Source organism: Ammospiza caudacuta, chromosome 1 (genome assembly GCF_027887145.1).
Source record: "Ammospiza caudacuta isolate bAmmCau1 chromosome 1, bAmmCau1.pri, whole genome shotgun sequence".
Classification (NCBI taxonomy): Eukaryota; Metazoa; Chordata; class Aves; order Passeriformes; family Passerellidae; genus Ammospiza; species Ammospiza caudacuta.
Genome location: NC_080593.1, coordinates 77,598,697 through 77,617,298, shown reverse-complemented (window position 1 = coordinate 77,617,298; position 18,602 = coordinate 77,598,697). Strand labels below are relative to the sequence as shown.

At 35.6% G+C, this 18,602-nt stretch overlaps 1 protein-coding gene across 2 annotated transcripts in view; it reads right to left on the bottom strand.

Moving 5' to 3' along the window:
- The window catches only part of CDH12 (cadherin 12), a 153,513-nt gene that overhangs the window by 115,684 nt on the left and 19,227 nt on the right, over window positions 1–18,602 (bottom strand). For both annotated transcript variants that reach the window (XM_058820897.1, XM_058820906.1), the window contains exon 2: window positions 5,762–6,056. In XM_058820897.1, coding sequence (XP_058676880.1) covers window positions 5,762–6,056 — 295 coding nt within the window. The remainder of the gene's footprint in view (window positions 1–5,761; window positions 6,057–18,602) is intronic.

Below are 18,602 nucleotides of genomic sequence, written 5' to 3'. Positions count from 1 at the left end.
AGACTCTTAAAAAAAAAAAAGAAAAAAAATGAAGTTTTAGATACAACAGCTTTTCCTTATATAATCCAAATAAAAAAAGATCTAAAACAGTGGGAATAAATTGCCAGTCTTTATGTGAGAGAGGGGTTGCCACTGGCATCTCTCTTGGATCTGAACTCATAGGTTGCCAGTAAAAGAGAATATATGAACAGGTGACAGCTTGACAAAATGAAAGCTTTGCTGCAAAGTGCTACAGGGGAATCTTAACATAGCATGAAACTGAGAAAACGGAACTTCACATGGAGAAACACAAAGAAGCTTCAGAAAAAGTAACTTATCAGTACTCCTGCAGAGGTGGGTTGTAGCTCCATCACCTATTAACTCTTGATCTTGGGATCACTATGGTAAGTCCTCCAAAGTTTTCTTCTCAATGACCAACAGCAGACAAGAAAAAGGAAAATAATCAATAGGAATAATTCAACAAGGAAACTGGATAAAAATAAAACATATTCAAGATGTTTGTATCTTGAATATGACATCCAATTCCCATAATTTTCTCTAAGGACTTTATAACACAAGAAAAAACACCTGGAGATCAGGCTGGAGCTGGAGGGCTGCAGACAATGACTGCAGACAGATTATGCTGTCAGTTGTCTGTTCATGAGCATGCATAATGCCACTCAAAAGTACTTCTAGTCTCAATGGATTCCCAAAGTAATATCTTCTGCACCAGCCTGGGTAAGCTTTTGGAAACCCTTAAAAATATATCGCCAACAGCTAGGAATCTATATCAAAGGCAGGCTCATTCAGCCTTTGCTCCATTCAGCCTTATAGTCCTTCCTTCCCCAGCCCCTGCTCACTGTAAGCTTCAGGCCAAACTCAGGCACACAGTGCTAAGCTTAGCCAAACCAGAGTGCAGGTTCACCAGGGTAGTTTTCTACATACTGCAATTCTTGCACATGTAACTGCATAGATGGATATATTAAACATATGCTCCATTATATAAGCCAGTGTTTAAATAAAAGCCAATTAAGTATTCACTCCAGAAGGAAAACTGCTAGAAAATTTATAGAGATTATTTTCACACTGACAGTACCATGGGAAGCAAATCCATAAGACTCTTCAGGAAGCTGCTTTGCACCACTGAGGAACACAATAAAAATGACCTGATATCAACTTTCTAGTATCATTGACCATTTTAGTCTGCTATGGTCATCTGGAGTTTGTAGAGTCTAATCAATAAAGAGTTAATGTAGTGGAAAAGTATGAAGTGAAATTGTGTAGGAAAGAACATATGGTATCTGTATATTATGGAATTGAGGGGTTTAGTACAGCCCTAGCTGGTCTATGTATAAGCCTAGAAGAATAATGCAAAGACCTTAGAAAACAAATAGGAGACTGTGACAGTAGAGGTTATAAATTTGCTGTTAAAATCAGCATATTCAGTGAAAGAAATGCATAGGGAAGCAAATGCATTTCTGTGCACGTTTTTATGTATAAATATATAAAATATATATATAATAATATCTTTCCTTGAATGTGTGCTTAATGCTGCTTTGCCCCCATTCTCAGTCATCTGGACTGATAGCTTTAATAAGGGGATAACCTTGGTTTAAACTCAGCTATATTTGCATGCTTACGTCAACTATATTGCAACAGAAGCTGGCACAGCTGCCAGAAGCAACAACACAGTTGATTAAACTATACTTAAGGAGAACATGTTTTGCTATTACAAACTTACAAATGGAGATATTAGGGCACCCTTTTCAGTTCTCATAAATAAATCCAAATTTCTGTTTCATTCTACGTTTTGGAGCCGACGTTAAACCAAGAAAATATTTTCCAATAAAGATATTGATAAAACCAATTCAATGTCAGAAAATAAAATAAAAAAAGACCAAAATAAAACCCCACAACCAATATTAGGAGTTCAGCTCTTAAGCTTTTATAAGTCTCTTACTGAGCATAAGATAACAGCATAGCAATCTATGTTCTTAAAATATTAGTTCTGCATTGTAATTTGACTCCATCTGCTGAGTTTTTCTGCAGGGAATTTAAAATAGTTTGTAAAATATTTTTTAAAATAATAAACAATAAAAAAAATCAAATAGTCCTTTAAAAATAAAATCTTCACCATACAGTATTATGCACCCCATTTATCATGTGAGCAATACAATGCCAACTTTGGAGGCACTGATATCCTTCCACTACAGTGTGGAAGCTGTGCCCACTTTGGAACTATCAGAAGCACTGGAAATCACAGATGGGTACAGCAGCCTGCGTGCTACAACAGTTGGTAACCCAAGGGGCTTTTCAAGAGAAGATCTTTCTTGTTTCTGGCTGTGATTGACTTTCCTCTTCATCATACAAGAACAGATTACAGTGCATGTATGGAAAGAGCAAGGTTGGCTGTCCAGTAAAGCTTTGGCATGAAAGACGTTTGCATCCCAACTTGTATTGGGTAAATGTTCTTCTAACTTTTTTCCGTAAGAGCGTATGAAGGAATTTGGCTCCTGGTAAGGAAGGCACCACTAACTAAAAATAGCAGTCCTAAAACTATATTTTCAGAAAATAATGAAAAGATCTTCACTACCATTATCTCCTTTAATGAGTGATATTGATTAAAAGGAAAAACAAACCAACACTAGAGTACAGAAACTGCAGAAGAAAATTCAATCTGCCCTCAATGTAGATTTGAAGTGCAAAAGAAAACTTCCACCTTCAATATGCATGGAAAGTAACAAAATTTCTAAAATCTACTGAGAAAAACAAGGCTATGACAGGTATATCTAAGTAATACCTCTGTGCAGAAAAACAGAACTTGAGAATGTCACCTGTTTTCTTTTTCTTTTGCACTTTTTCCAGTTAAATATTACTAAGGTCTAGTTGATGTACAATTTTATTATAACACTGTAACTGCAATACTGATTCCAGAGGTGAGTGCTATGGCATTATTTCAACCATCCCAGGTTCAGCAATAGCAATTATTAGGAAGTCTAGAGACATTATAAAACCCAGAACCATGTAGCCATGGCAATTTCTAGAAAGTACCATTACTAATAATATTACCAATAACGTTGGGATAAAGTACCAAACTGTGTAAACCTTTGCATGCAAATGTCATGAAACAATAAAAGACTGCATGTCACTATTCACAAAAACTTGTCAGGCTCACATAAGAGACTAGTAAGGGTAAAAAATGTAGTATTTCAGTGAATTTCCCACAATTTCCCAAGAAATATGTGCATGAGTGCAGTTTATAATCAATAGTGTTGTAAAACTATAGTAAGTGAAAATTGGAACATTTGGTATTTAAAAAGTAGCAACTAGAAAATGAAAATGTTAAAAAAAAAAAGAGAGTAAGAGTTTATCTGGGATCTGGGTTTTTTCCTAAGCCAAGACAACCATATGCTGCACCAGCTGAAAAATCAAAGTGATTTTCAGTGTCAGCCTCAGGCACTGGTAGGTCTAAGCATTTCCAAAGGTGCAACTAAATGGTACTGATGATAGAAAGGAGTAGTTTTAGATCCTCTGAGAAATCAGTGCTTGCATAAGGAAGGAAAAACATATAAAGAGAACAAGAGAATAGCAAGACCTACATCAGAGAAGGCACAATCTCCTGACACACTACAGAGGACAAGGCATTTCTGGATATTTTTGCTGCAAGACAACCTAACAGCAAAAATTCTTATCTGCTTTAGTAGCCACCAATTGAAGTTTAGACTTCAATTTAGGGAACTCTTTCCTTGTCTTGCCTTTTCTGATCAATTTTCATCCATCTTTTATTTTTTTTATAGAGGAATATACATAGTGAACGTGACCGAATAAAGAGAAGACCAAGGAGATCTATTTTTTGCCATGGCATCTACTTCTGTTTTTCTAAAGAAGAATAAATTGAAAGGCATTTCTTTTAAAATGCTGCATGCATGCCACAGCATGCTCAGTTGTATCTCATTTAGTCATGCAACTCCTCATCCATGTAAAAGCTGCCAATATATGGCACACCTTGAAGAGTATTTCATATGAAGTAAAAGCTCTGTTAGCATTCAATCTTCTGCTTCACACACATATTTACATAAATAACAAAGAAAGATGGGGTAGAACAACAGAGTAATGAATGAAGGCACTGTGTTCTGCTGTACTAACACCATCACTGATTTTCATTTTTTCTTTCTGATAAGGTTTTAAACACAATTTCACTAAGCATACGCTCACTGGTGAGAAATGTTATTCTGAATTTGCCACAGACACAGGTGTCAAAATGTAACAAATGGTTTTCATCTATACATGATACAACTGTAAGTAATATTGTTATGCATCTCATTAGGGGAAACAATAGTGCACTAGATTGTGAATCTACAGAGTCCTGTAGGTGACTATAGTGAATGCTTCTCAACACTTCTATGAGAATAACATGATCATGTCTACTCACATCACATTTTATCACATTCTATAGCATTTTACTGCTCCTTACCACAAAATTTAAAATAATATCTCATTAATTCTGTGTAGCACACAATGCTTGTGTAGACAGCTAGTCGCCTCCCAGATTGTCGTTAAAAGTATCAACATCTGAGGTGCATAGCTGAAGGGGAATAGTATCCCTCTGCCACTTCAAAGTCAGAAAACTTCCAAAAGTGTTAACAACTGCCAGGAGTACTAAATGGCTGGTACTGGCTTGTGAAGTACTGGGAAAATGCAGTTTAGGAGAGAGAAGGGCAATAGGCTGGAACTAGCACTGGGAAGTTAAATTACTCCCAGCCCAGAACAAATTAATTTCTGGTGCCTGCAGGGAAACCCAAAATGCCATCTGGCAGCAGGACACAAGCACTGCGCTTGTGTTACAAACACACTGCTCAGGACCACTGGAGAATCAGCCATCAGGAAGAGACCAAAAGGGCCCATTTAGCCTATTCTCCTGCCCCAAAGCAGGATCCATGCTCTTTATGTCATTCCTGGCAAATATCTATCGTGTTGTGAAAATTCTTCAAGCAAAAACCTATTCCAGTACTTCACTATCATTACTTCAGTCCACCTTTCTCTGAAAAGAAAATTACTCTGTCCTCTGTACACTAGGTTTTTGAAAACTTACCATGTTCCCAGGCAATCTTCTTCTTTTTTTTTTTTTTTTTAAACTTAGGAGTCTGACGCACTAAAGATTTTTTTGGACATTAGGCTTCTGACAACTTGAGCCACTCTTGCAGACTCTCATTCTTGCATTGTGACCAAGGCAAGGGCAATAGTTACTCTGAGCATGTAGAGTAAAACAGGACTTGAATAAAGAATTGCCCTCTATTGCATAATTAGGAGATCATGCTAGTGCTGTAGGAGTTTAAGAGCCACAAAGACAAAACCGTTTAAATGACAAGATACTTTGCAGCAAACGGGCAATATAATTTTTTCCAGCAAACAACAAATGTAAACTAGGAAGAGAGGGGAATGCATCACATCATGTTACATAACAGGTTTGGGGTTAGAGACCCTCTGGATCTTACCATACCTTCCTTGAATATCTTTTGTTTTTTTGACTCTTTCTACCCTCAGAAACTTAACATCACAGGTACTCATATTGCAGAAGAATAAGTTTCTAAATAAGCAAACAAAGCTAAAACAAAATTGTAATCTGTGTACATCTAGGCACAGAATATTAGAAACATTTCTAATACTAAGTTTTAGAAGTTGTGGGTTTTTTTCATTTCCTCCCTCTCTCAGCAAGAAAAGTACACTGAGGCAATTAAGTAATACACAATTAGTTATCAGGAATTTGCAGCTTCTTACTCACCCACTGGAGACATTTCTGGGACGCTGGCAACATAAGGTCCATCCAGAAACTTTGGCTCATTGTCATTAATGTCCTGCACTTTGATGATGAACTCTGATTCAGGCTCTAGTGGTTTCTTGGTGTCAACATCCACAGCCTGAGCCCGGAGTGTGTAGAAAGGTTTTTCTTCTCGATCTAGGCTCCTTATGGCATGAATGTCTCCCGTGGTCTCATCAATGGTGAAAACTGTGCCAGCACCATCTCCTGAAAGGGTATATTTAACACTGCCCACTCCCTTGTCCAAGTCAGAATGAAGCTGGAGAAGAAAAAGAGCAAAATAGAGGACAAAAAAATTAATGGCTATTCCTAGGCTACACAGCAATTCTTTTTTTTAATGTGATAAAAGACTTTGGAAGAACCAATTTCTTAAGCCTTTAACTGCCACTAATTGCATGGAAAACTTGTGGGTAGTATGTTATGCAAGACTTTTACTCCTATCTAGTACAGCACAGATTTGCTGCAGTTCAGTACCTAAAACTGCAATGAAGCAGGGCTTCACATTTGTTATAACTGAAATTTAAGACCAAGTATGTAAAATCACCTGTAGCCACATCAAACAAATGCGAGATGACATGAGAGAGTGTCAAAAGCTTTCACAGGCATTTGGTTTTCAGAGAAGAAAAAGGGAAGTATCTAATTATTTCAAGAGCAAGAATTTGATGGCATCTGAAAAGCAAACTTGGTTAAAAAAAAGAAAATATACACCTCATGATTATAGTAAATGCTAAACAGAACTAAAAATACTGCCTTTTACACAAATACTTGATCCCTTACTTTTGTCTTTTCTGAGATAATCAGACTGCAGACTGTGAATATAGAAGTTTCTTGCTCATTTTGAAAGAGAACAGAACTCAATATTTTCTGCCTTAAACACTAATATACACTTTTTTCTGGCTATTACTGTGATTAATCTCAAGATGTAATTTAAAAATAAAATAAAAAACTTGAATTTAACTTCTTGGGTGGTTTTGTCCCTTTAATCAGTGTCTATCCTACAATAAAGTGGCCTTAAACATTATTTTAAATACAGGATTCTTTTAAATCCAAATACAGTATGATGAACTTCTTTCCAGATCCTTTACCTGCTCCATACCCATCCTTTAAATACATCTAAAAGCTTTGAAAAGATACACAAGGTTATATCACTGATGCTGAAATAGCTTTTAAAATATTCGTAGACGTTTCCCATCTAATGAGGACTAAAAACATCTTCTATAATGGCCACTGGTTAGAATGGAGTTTTCAAGAGCGAATTCTCTTAAGCTGAATTGTAAAGGGATTATGGATATAGACTTTATTTACATGATGTACTGCCCAAGGTGAAACACAATAGAGGAAACATGGGATATGAAAGGAGATTATGTAGAAAATGAATTACTGAGAAACTAAATGGTTTCTGGTAATGGGGCAAGAAGCTAAGCTACAGAAAGGAGTTAAAGGCAATTACTAACATTTATAGCTATTGACTTGAAATTGAAAATAGGTCCTTGTGACTGTGGAAGAGGTCGTGGTTTGTGGCAAAGAGCGAACACAAGCTTAGTCTCCTCTTTGTCTACTTTTTCATCTCATCACTCTTGCTCAGCGAATATATTAATTTCTGATCTTTCATCTAGCTGCCCCCCACATGTGATTTTAAATTGTCTCTCCAGTACAAACTAAAGTATTTTGCTTCCAAGGTGTTAAATATTTCCCTGCTTGCAAAATGAAAAGATAATGTAGTCTGAGATAATTAATGTCAATTTTCTTCCTCCTTATTTTAAATTAAATGGCTCAAAACTTCCTGCTGTTTCATTACACTCTGCTTAGTAAAAACTTGGTATTTTCCTTCCATTATCATTTAGAGGCTTACAGACACACATCAAGAGAAAAAAAGAATCAAAATGATGATGAGAAAGGTTGAAGAAAAAAAAATGCCAGAAATTTAAAGGGAACCAGAAAACTGTTTTAGCAGTATCCCTATATTAAATAAAATTTTTGGGCTTCATTGTGAAGACTACTTTGATGCATACTCCTGGAAGTCATAATATCACAGAGGAAAGTAATGCAATTATGAGACAGGAATTTGTAAACAGGGAAGCATGACAAGATTACTCCCATCTCCTGTCATTGGATTTGGCACTAAAGCTGAGATGGTTGAGTGTGTTTCTGATTGCCAGCTGTAAGGTTTGTGTTCAGCTACTAACAAATCAGGCTGTATTGCATGTCTTATCTGAGCCCTTGGATTATATTAGAGAGAATCAATTATAGTTGCTTCTCCTAGCTGGAGACAAAGCAGGAAAAGCAAGGGCTCCCAAAACAAAGGAAGACTGAAATACAAAGACTAGACTAAACACAGGCTTTTTTTCCAAAATGTATTTGAAGAAAAAAAGGTTTACAACTGGTAGGAATAGCAATTCTATGGTTGCAGCTGTATTCACTGGGCTTCACAAGGATCACTCAGCTACTACAACCTAGGAACTATTCCACCTATTCCAGCAGAGCTGCAATGCTCTGCAGTAGCTGGGATGTGTCACGTTGTATTTGTTCACCAAATTTGCTGATTTTGACATAAGTTTCCTAGATGCCACTGCAGGGCAATGTGCAAATGCATGCTTATTTGTAACCCACACCAAGCTATGCAATTTGTGGGTCAATTCAACATTTCACAGTGGCAAATTACTGCAGAGGAATAGCTGATTGATTAATTTAAAATTAACTAAATTCTCCAACAATAAAGGGAATGCAAAACTTATATTCAGATGCAAAGATGAAGAGTAAGAAGCTAGCATTAGCTGTACTTACACAACACTAGGAAATAATCCTGACTTTCAATGCCTGAAATTTTCCAGAAAGCAGTTTAGGCTAAAGAATAAGTGCTTGCTACTGTGTCTTGATTTATGTGCTACAAGCTGTATTGCATGGGAAGAAAAGACATTTATTTTTTGTGCTGAAAAACAGAAGATTTGTGAGAGACTAGTTTTTCTGACACTGTGTCCACAGCAGTTTTGGGTTTCTATCCCATTTCACCTTCTTGCTCGCACTTATTTTCTAATTCTTGGTCTTCCATTATTTCAGTAAAATTAAAGGGCAAGAGAACAAGTGCTCAGATATTACCTACTTCCCCCTCTACAAGGTGTTTACATTCCAGAATCACCTGAATTTACTGCAACAAGGTTGTACAAATGATTGTATTCATACAGGCTGTCTTAATTTTATGCTTTCTCTATAAATCTTGAATATTAAAAATGCAGCAGAGGTTTGGAAATATGAGGGATTCATTTCTGTCTTTGTTGAAATCTACACTTGTATTCTACACGCAGTTTAGTGTCAGATCTTTGGGCAAATCTACACCAAGTGTAAAACTAATAATTTCTTGCAGCAGAATTCTGTTAGTGCAGAAATTCATGAATGTTTTTCCATGATGGCAGAAAAAGACGTATCATTCGATAATTCTTGCTAATGTGTACAAACAATAACACATATGGCAAAGGAAATGACTGATTTAAAAAAAATATGAATAATAAGATGGAGACTATTGTAAGATACATTGCATAAATCTATGCAGAAATTATGGCAGCGTTTTTGAATCATATCCAGTACCAGATGCCAGACTGAATCAGTCTACAAATCCATGTGATCTAGCAATCTGCTTCAGCCTGTAATAAGCTGAATGCTAGTTTCCTTCAAAGAGCATGAAAAGTTGATAACAACTCTCTACTGGCACATCTGGGAGAAATTATTTATTCAATTCTTCTGACAGTTTCTAGCGAGAAGTATGATTGTTTCTATTTTAGCAATAAATTAAGATCTTACTGCTTCAATAACTCAATGTTATCATCTCTGTGTCACTTCAAGACTTCATACACCTGCACAAATAATTTCAAACCACATAAAAGACCAGTAAATGCATAAGGTAATGTACATCAAGAATGGGTCTACACTCCTAAGTAAATTGAGCATTGCAGGAGTATGGATCAGATGTATTTGTTCTTCAGTGTCCTGTGGTGCTGATTTTCTCTTCTGTGTCCTATTCATCTGATGCTCAACTATTCACCTTCTCTTTCCTTAAATACTTCTATGACTTCTCTTAATACAATAATTTTGAAAGTTAATTATCTAAATTCACATACTTAAGTAAAGAAATTGGAAGCAAAAGATGCTTAAAAACTTGCAAAATAGTCTACTTTAGAATGAAGCAATCACTATATCCTCACAAATCACGGCAGAACAAGGGCTATGACATCTGCCAGGATTGCTGTGATCTTAATTTCAGAGCAATGCAGACATTGAAAAGTTGTTGTATGAGTTGACAACTTCCCTTTCTGCATTTCCCAAATGTCCAGGAATGTTTAAAACCCCTAAACTGATATATTTACCCTGTGATACACTCTGAGATTCTACATCTTATTCCACTGCCAATTTCACAGACTGGAAAAAAAAAATCACTGTCCCATTTATTTGTTACTAGTAAACCAGTTTAAATGCTATATTGCGTGCTTATTTGGTCTAAAAAAATGGTAAATGTTCCAGGCTATTAACCATTCCTTGCCTGCACAACAGTGTTAATTATACATCCCACATCTGTATCTTTACATAATTTTTCTTTATAAAGTCCTATATTTTAGGACTTTACTCCATTATATTCTCTTCCTGCACCTACTCCCAGGTATCACCATTCATTCTGTAGCCATGAGATCCTGTAATGTCTTGGATAAGATGTGCAAAGAAAACTGTTTGAGAAACTAGAACATCCATTCAGCTCCAATAATACCTAAAACTGAAAATATAGAATGATGGCCTGAACTGAGGAAAGGAAAAAAGGCCATTTTTGTGCAGTTAACATAGACCCAAGCAGAGCCATTTTGGCAGATCTCTACTGAAGAGGTGTCTGTTGGAACAAGGATACCCACTACAAGAGAGGAGGGTGTAAATGAGTCTGGAGACTTTCTATTTGGAAGGCTGCCCTTTTAAAATATAATTATTCTACACATATTTTCTCTTGGCAAGAGCTCTATGGTCTACACAGATTGCAAAGCTTCTTTTAAAACCTGATAATTAGAATCTAATGTAATGCTTTCACACAAATATACTTATTCCTTCCATCTAAAAATACATAAATCTTGAAAATTTTCCTAAGATTCAAAGGGGTAGGGGGGTGCCAGAGACTTTAATTCAGAACATGGAGAAACAAAAAAGAAAAAAAAAAAACTCAAAACAAACCAGTGTTTTGTTGCTAATCAAATCCAATAAAATAGCTTTTATTTCTTTCCCTCTCCATCACACACACACACACACACACACACACCACTGCAGAGGACATTTAGGGACGAGGTCAAATCTGCTCTCAACACAATCAGAGCAAATGTTTCCTGATCCTAAAAGTTTGGATTACCTAGGGCATCTTCTAAATAATAAGTTAACATGAATTAGTCATGCAGACTAAAGCTGGTGCTGAGAAGGGTTAGGACACTACTGCAAATGGGTCAGATGAATGACAGTAGGTATCTGGAAACAAGGAGCAACTAAAATCACAGAATCAGAGAATCCTTGAGGATAAAAAAGACCTTTAAGATAGCTGAGCCCAACTGCAAAATGATGAGGTAAAAGAAAGGTGAACAAAAGGAGAAAAGAATGTTTTTTTTTAAAGGTTATTTGGAAAAGAACAATTTTCAAAGCTGAAAATTATTTGAACTAGGAAGAGGTGTGTTTTTTACTAGCTTTGTAGAAGTCTTTTATAAGAGACTTCTATCTGTGAGCTGGCTTTCTGAGCACTATGAGAATTTCAAACAATAACTAATATTAATAAAATTAAATAATTAAAAAAGTCAATTAAAGGGCGTGTATGTGTGTGTGTGTACACATTTATGCAAAAAATTTAAACATTTTATTTGAATTAGTAAGCTGTGCATCTCATCATCATGATTAATTTTCTTTGTGCTCTATTTCTTTGTCTTCTTTTTATGTTTAGCAAAATATCTGCTTCCAAGAATTGACACTTCTATAGTCACAGTGAAAAAACTCAAAATATTCCTTTGATGGAATGCCACATATATAAAAATATTGGTCAATGAAAAATGCTATGCACTAGTAAAACACTAAAAGAATAAAAATTTCTCAACAATGTCTTAATATCATTTAATTATACAAGTAATTATACACATAAGTTACAAGTTGCATATTTTTCTGACGATTATTTCTGCATCACCATTTCAACTGGAGCTGATGCATATAGAAACACAGTGTTTTGTTCTGCCCTCTTCAACTTTAATGCAAGAATCAACATAAAAAGTAAGCTTTAAAATAAAATTATTCTTACTGATCTCATATAACTCCATGTTACAATGTGCTCTGTGTGCACATGTTGATAGGTTTCAGTTCAGTTAGGTTGATTGTCATTTTAGAGAAATGTTCTGCAGAATGGTGACAGCTGATATGAGCTTCAATCTGTTGAGGTCTCAGCGTATAGTCATTGTCAAGTAACAGCATAATCACAGGTTCCAACAACAAATTCCAGTATTGGCCGTTAGAAAGCAACAGGAGTCACGTTTGAGGAAATTTATTAACTTCCAATTTTTTTTTATCCAGCTCAATTTCATATATCCTTCCAAAGGATTATAAGCTACATTGTAGTGTGCAGCTTCTGATGACAGCTCGGTGTAAAAGATTCTACCATATTATTAAATTTTTCTAATTTTAGAATTTTTCAAAGTATTTTACAGGAACTGAGGAGGGGATTTAAAGTTGAACCCTCACAATCCAAAACCCTTAATGCATCACATGGGAAAAGTGAAGCCGTGCCATGTATCCTCACACACAGATGCAGAATTTCTTTCCACTACTGTGCACCCAAAATTGGGGGTAAATAATCTTCTGGGTTGAAGGAAGACATCTCCTGTTACTAATGGATGCATTTGAGTTGGCACCAGTAGGCCTGGTTTGATCTACACCTGTGAAAGCACTGCTACTCCCTCATGTGTACCCATGCCTGGCTGGAGTCCCTGGGGTTAAATCAGAGGATAATATTGATGTCCAAAACTCAGAAATGAGGGAAGGGAATTTGCCACAAACAGGGCTCTGGGGAAAAAAATCATCCCAGCCTTAGGTAGGAGATCCTATTCCTCTTCAAGACAACACATTCACTGATTTCAAAAACTAAATGAAGAAAAAACAGCATGGCAATTGAATTCTAACTCTTGCTATTTAATTGTGAAAGATCAGCAAAATGTCCAATAGCATCGCTGTAATCAATTAAAATTGTAATTATGAAGCAGTGGTGATCTTTTGAGGTAGTGATTGTAGTATCTTTTTTGAAAGAGGAATCACTATCAGAATATCAAAAAGAGCTGCATGTCTCTAGATAATACATACTGACAGTAAAACATTATTTTGCACTGTGTTGCCTGCTGTATCTCTTCTACAACTCATATAAAAGACCAGTGCATGAAAATATTAATTATTCTGTATGAATAAATACAATAAAAATAGACACTAGAAACTTAAGAAATCTTTATGTGAATTTTTTTAAAATCTAACTCAAAATTTCGAAGACACTTATTAAAGGAAAGTTTATAATTTCTAATGACTGTCTACTTATGTTTATGAAGATAGTCTCTCTGCAGATTGCCAGATAACCACTGTTCAGAAAGTTAAGAATAAGCAGAAAGTTTATACTGCACTGTCACTGAAATGAAGCTGTTGTCAAGGTTAGAAATTTTCAGTTTAGAATAAGTTGTTTATGCTCCTGAAATTACAAAATCTGTTTTCTTTCTAGCGTGTGTGAACGTGATCCGGTTTCTGTAGAATTATAGTCAATAGATCTTTTAAGCTGCAAGGTATGAAATCCTGGTTAGTTACTTGGACTTTTCTACACATAATAAATACCATTATCATCAGAGGACACATGATTTATTCCTCATCTCACCTAACAGTTGTGACATTATGGACTTGGTGGTTTTTTTTGAGATTTAATTTATGATGGAAGCTCTAGCTACAGCCAGTCAGTTGCATGCGATTTTTTTTCTCTCACAGGAGTTGCCCTACCAGTGCTAGCAGGAATATCTTGTGTGATAGGGTAGAAAGTGTGGGGTGTGCCATTCAGTTTCTGAAGTGACAGACAAAAAGACAGCTGCCTGTTGACAACTGCCATGCTGCCGGAAGAGATCTTGACTCTGAGCAGCTTCCCACTACTTTTCTTGGTGGTACTCACTTCTCCACCCTAAACATCTGGAGTTAATTGAATTCTCCTAAAATTCTTTATATCAGACTGTCCCATTAGTTAGAGGAATTGAATAGCTGACTTTTGTAAGCCTGGTTCTTTCAAATTAATTATGGAAAACTCAAATTTCCTGCTGGAGTTGCTCTTCTGAGGAGGGAACAACCTGTATGAGGGATGGTAGCTGTGAGGCAGCATACATTTCCATACCACAGCTGCAGCTAGGAGAAGAAATACATCTCCAACTATGCAGTCATAAATATCTAAAGTAGTCACAAAGTAGTTATCTCCTACTGTTCATCAATCCCTAACACAGAAAACCCTAGTTAGGGGTTAGCTGACCTCCACAGTCACATAAATGGTGCATGTGACCACACAGAGTGAATCCCAAGCCTGACTGCCTTCTTGAATCAGCTGTGCAAAATATCCAGGGATAGCTTCTCTGCAAAGCCAAGGGCTCAGTATCATTCCTAGAAGTCCAATTAGGCTTCCTAAACTAGGTTTATTCTACTTCAGGAAGTCACAATTTTATGATATGCAGAGGCACGGAAGGACACATTATTATACACACTCTCATTGGCTTGCCCATTAGTCTAAATAAGCTGAATTTTTGAATTTTTTCTGTGCCCAAGATAATAATAGAAATAATAATAAAAACAATACTGATAAATACACAACTTTTAAGTACTTCAAAAAGTCACTTTGTCATAAACAAAAATAGGTTCTTGAAATTAGAACATAAAAAGAAAGACTAAAACTGTAGCAAACACATGCCTAGAAATGTGTGTTGAATGAGAATCAGTTTAAATCCATTGCATTTGTAAAGTTAAAAGATTATAAACTGATTATAAAAGCTTATGCTTAGTTTTATACTGATTGGAACCTTATTTAGCTTCTACACCTTCTGCTATTTTCTGATTTATACCAGTGTGCCCTTTAACTCTAGATGGAACTTGGAAGGGTTTAGAGTAAAGGTCTACTAAATTCTGCTGGCACTGATGAAGCTTTCTTCATTTTTATCCTTCCTTTAATTCATTTTTCTTTGGTTTTTTTTCAAATATTTTTCTTTATTTACCACCTAGCAAATGAATGTTAAAATCTTCCTTCCTCATGTATTTAAATTTCATGTTAAGTTAAATACAAAAAAATTGTTCCAGAAATCACACTTGCTGTAAAGCTCTGTCAGTTAAGGTGTCTCTTTTTGTTTGATAATGATATACTAGAAGAGGTAGGGAATAACAGAGTAGAAAGATGTTACCTCAGCCTGTCTATCACTGTGACAAGGCATACTATCATAAACTGTTTGACCAGTTCTCTTTCATAAACAGGAAAAAAAGAGTTCCATCATAGAGGTGAAAAAAAAAAAAAACCACGTATATTAGAGAGATAATTGTAAGGAATTTACAGGGACAGAATTTTATGAGTGAAATATGACATATTTTGAATTTTTAATCTTTTTGTCTTAAGCTGGCCCAAAAAAATTCAGGCAAGCATTCACATTACAAGACACACAAAAATATTGCAAAATAATCCAGCAAGCATGAACAAATAATTCTTAATGTGCACGGAATATGAGGTACAGCAAAGAAACTGAAAGGGCTCTTCTGTGCCCTATGCATCAATTCCAAGAAAGCACACCCCCTGAATAATGTTCCGGCATCAAGATTTCCTCAGAACAATATTTTAAAGGCTGTGTTATCACACAGCAGTGTTGACTTTCCTCAGGTTCCAGAAGTAGCATAGGAAAGCTTATGACACAGGTTTTATTGGCTTTTTTTTAAGGTTTGAGGTTATGCAAAAATAGGTAAATATTTTATTTTAGTGAGTTCTTTTAACTAATCAACATTTGCATGGGAGAAAAGTAGGTTCTTAAGACACAGGTAAAGCGTCAGATAGAGTTTGTTCTTCAGGCTTGGATTACTTAAAACAAGCAGCATTTATGTGGAGCTATACAGAAGTGAATCAAATCCCAGAAATCTTGTATATATTCTAAGTCATGGATATATTAATATTTCAGATATCATTAAGTTACAATGTGTAAGAACATTGGTATGCCTTCTTTTTAATAAAAATGTCACACCTTTGTACTAACAAGCAAAATAAAAATATCTTTCACAGCTCAAGGTTACATCATTTCTGCTTAAATAGAGCAGTTTAATTATAAATCTGAATATGATTGTCTCTGCTGGATTTTCTCAATTCAATTTTAAGAAAAACATGTTGAGTTTACATACAGTTACATGCTAGCTACAGCAATCACTTTCAAGATTTATTCATGTATTTAATGGATAAAGTCAAATATTCCTAAGAATCCATTGAGAGTACAATACAATAGATTAAAAAAACTAGAAAGCTTTATAATTTGGAACAAAAATTACTGTATGGCTGATGTAAGATATCTGTTTTCTATATCTGTGGCTGTACTTGTGTTTTATACTGATGAGATGGAAGAACAACCATGTCTGCTGCTGCTATTGGGAGTGGAGAAGGAAGAAAAGAGCATAGACTCATTTTACCCCAAAGACAAGAGGGTGGGAAGGTTATTCCTACAGACTACTTGGAAGAAGCAGGAAGTGAAGTAGAAAAATTGTTTCTGGATGAGTTTATATTCCATTTTTCAGACAAAACTGCTCATTGAAAGAACCGGGATGTTAATTTGTTCCTATCTTGTATTTAATTCTTCTAGAAGTCCTGGGAAAATCAGTTAACAAGAACAAAATCTCTCCAGGGTCCAGGGAAGTGTAACTGTGTCCATAAAGCCTAAATCTTGGACTTAAGAAAGCCAATGGAAAACTCCTGTTGTCTCCAATTTTATCCAGTAATAATTAAGGCCTTACAAGAACTAGCAGAGAAGTCTCCTGCAGAGTATTGGCAGGGTTCTCTCCTGCAGACTGAGAGTAAACATTTTCTATTGTTTAAGTTCATGCACTTAGGGAAATTTTCTTTTCACCTTTAAGTTTTACCATACTAAAGATCTCAAAATGGAAACAACAAAACTGTTTTTTTTTTCTTGTGTAGAAATCATTCATCATCTCTCTCCCTATCCCTCCCAGGCCTCCTTTTTCATTTTCCAGAATTTCAAATACCTCAAATAGTAATATGTGATTGTTTCAAGATTCAGGAGTAGGATAAACTTTATCAAAAAAATGCTTTTGCAATTTAACACTAACCTTTGTTAGACAGAAATTACTGTGAAATCCTTTCAGTGGTGTGGGAGTTAGTTGTGATGTGGCAGGGCTTTTATACATTCATAAATGCTTGCAGCAGTCAGGCTCCTTTCACTGACAAACATTGCAGCTATTGGTAGCTAAATTCACCTGCATTTGAAGCAGCTGTTAATTATGATCAAGGAAGTGATATTCACAAAGGGAACCAATTTTAGCAATTTTCAAAAATATTCCTGTGATAAATGACACATGCCCTTTTTGAACATAAGAATAGACTTATCTATTAAATAATAATATATTCACTGGCTGTAGACCTTCTGAGCATCAAACATCATCTTTCTTTTGTTGTCTGCCTTTAAGTTTTTACAGATTTCATCATCGTATGACACTTCCCAAATGTAGTAACCAGGACTGTGGAAAGTGTTTGTGCCTCTTCAAAGAGACTGTAAATATTTTACTTACTGAATAATAGAAAATCTCTATGGTGAATAAGGCACTTCAAGAAAATATATAACCTAGTGATGTTAATTTTTGATTATGCCTAAAAGACGTATGTATAGAATGAACAGGTAATTGCAGTTATTTCCTAATGAATTTGTCAAAACTGAGTAAACCAGGAATCAGTAGTTATTTCTGTTGCTTCCACATTTTCAGGGAAAAATACTCTAGATATTAAAATTACCAAATCTGTTGAAAGCTAGCATTTTTAATTCTATTAAAAATTGAATAATAAAATATTTATTTTCAGTGAAAAGTTGTTTTTCAGAAAATCTCATTTCTTTCAAGGATATCTGATGATGATTTGTCTTCTGCAGTATTGATTTAATGAATCAGAATAGATGCAAGGTGAAAACTACCTTATGAGCATATTCTCTTGTAAGTATTGTTTAAAGTAATCGAATAGTAATTCACTCTAGTATTGAGGCAAGTTGTATTTCCCTATCTCATTCAGGAGCAAGCTCTAACTACCAAACTATGATCATAGTGTGTGACTGACTGTAGGAACATAGCAGGTACAAGCCCTAAACAGACAGTCTGCAAGCCATCCTTGGAAAGCCATGCAAGGATGTATTCTGTATAACTGCCCTTTATTTATTTAGTGGGAATAACATGTAACTGCCAAAGCCCATATCCACAGTAGGGCACAGGTCTATTTACAGCAGCCACGCGCCCCACAGAGCTGATTGTATTAAAGGAATAAGGTTTTTAAGTAATAGAGTCTTATTTGACTCAATAAGAAGAAAGAAAGGCTTTGTGCACAGAGCTTCCAACCTTCCCACCCTGACCTTCCAATCTGCGCAGGGAAATAGCATCCTTGAGCTGCTGTGAGATCCAGCTTAGAGCCGCATCCTTTAAGCATTTTGAGAGGCTGGCTTAGCAGAATGAGAATAATACAGCATTCACCTGTAGTGAGCCTTTTTAAGCTTTCAGAATAGATTCATCT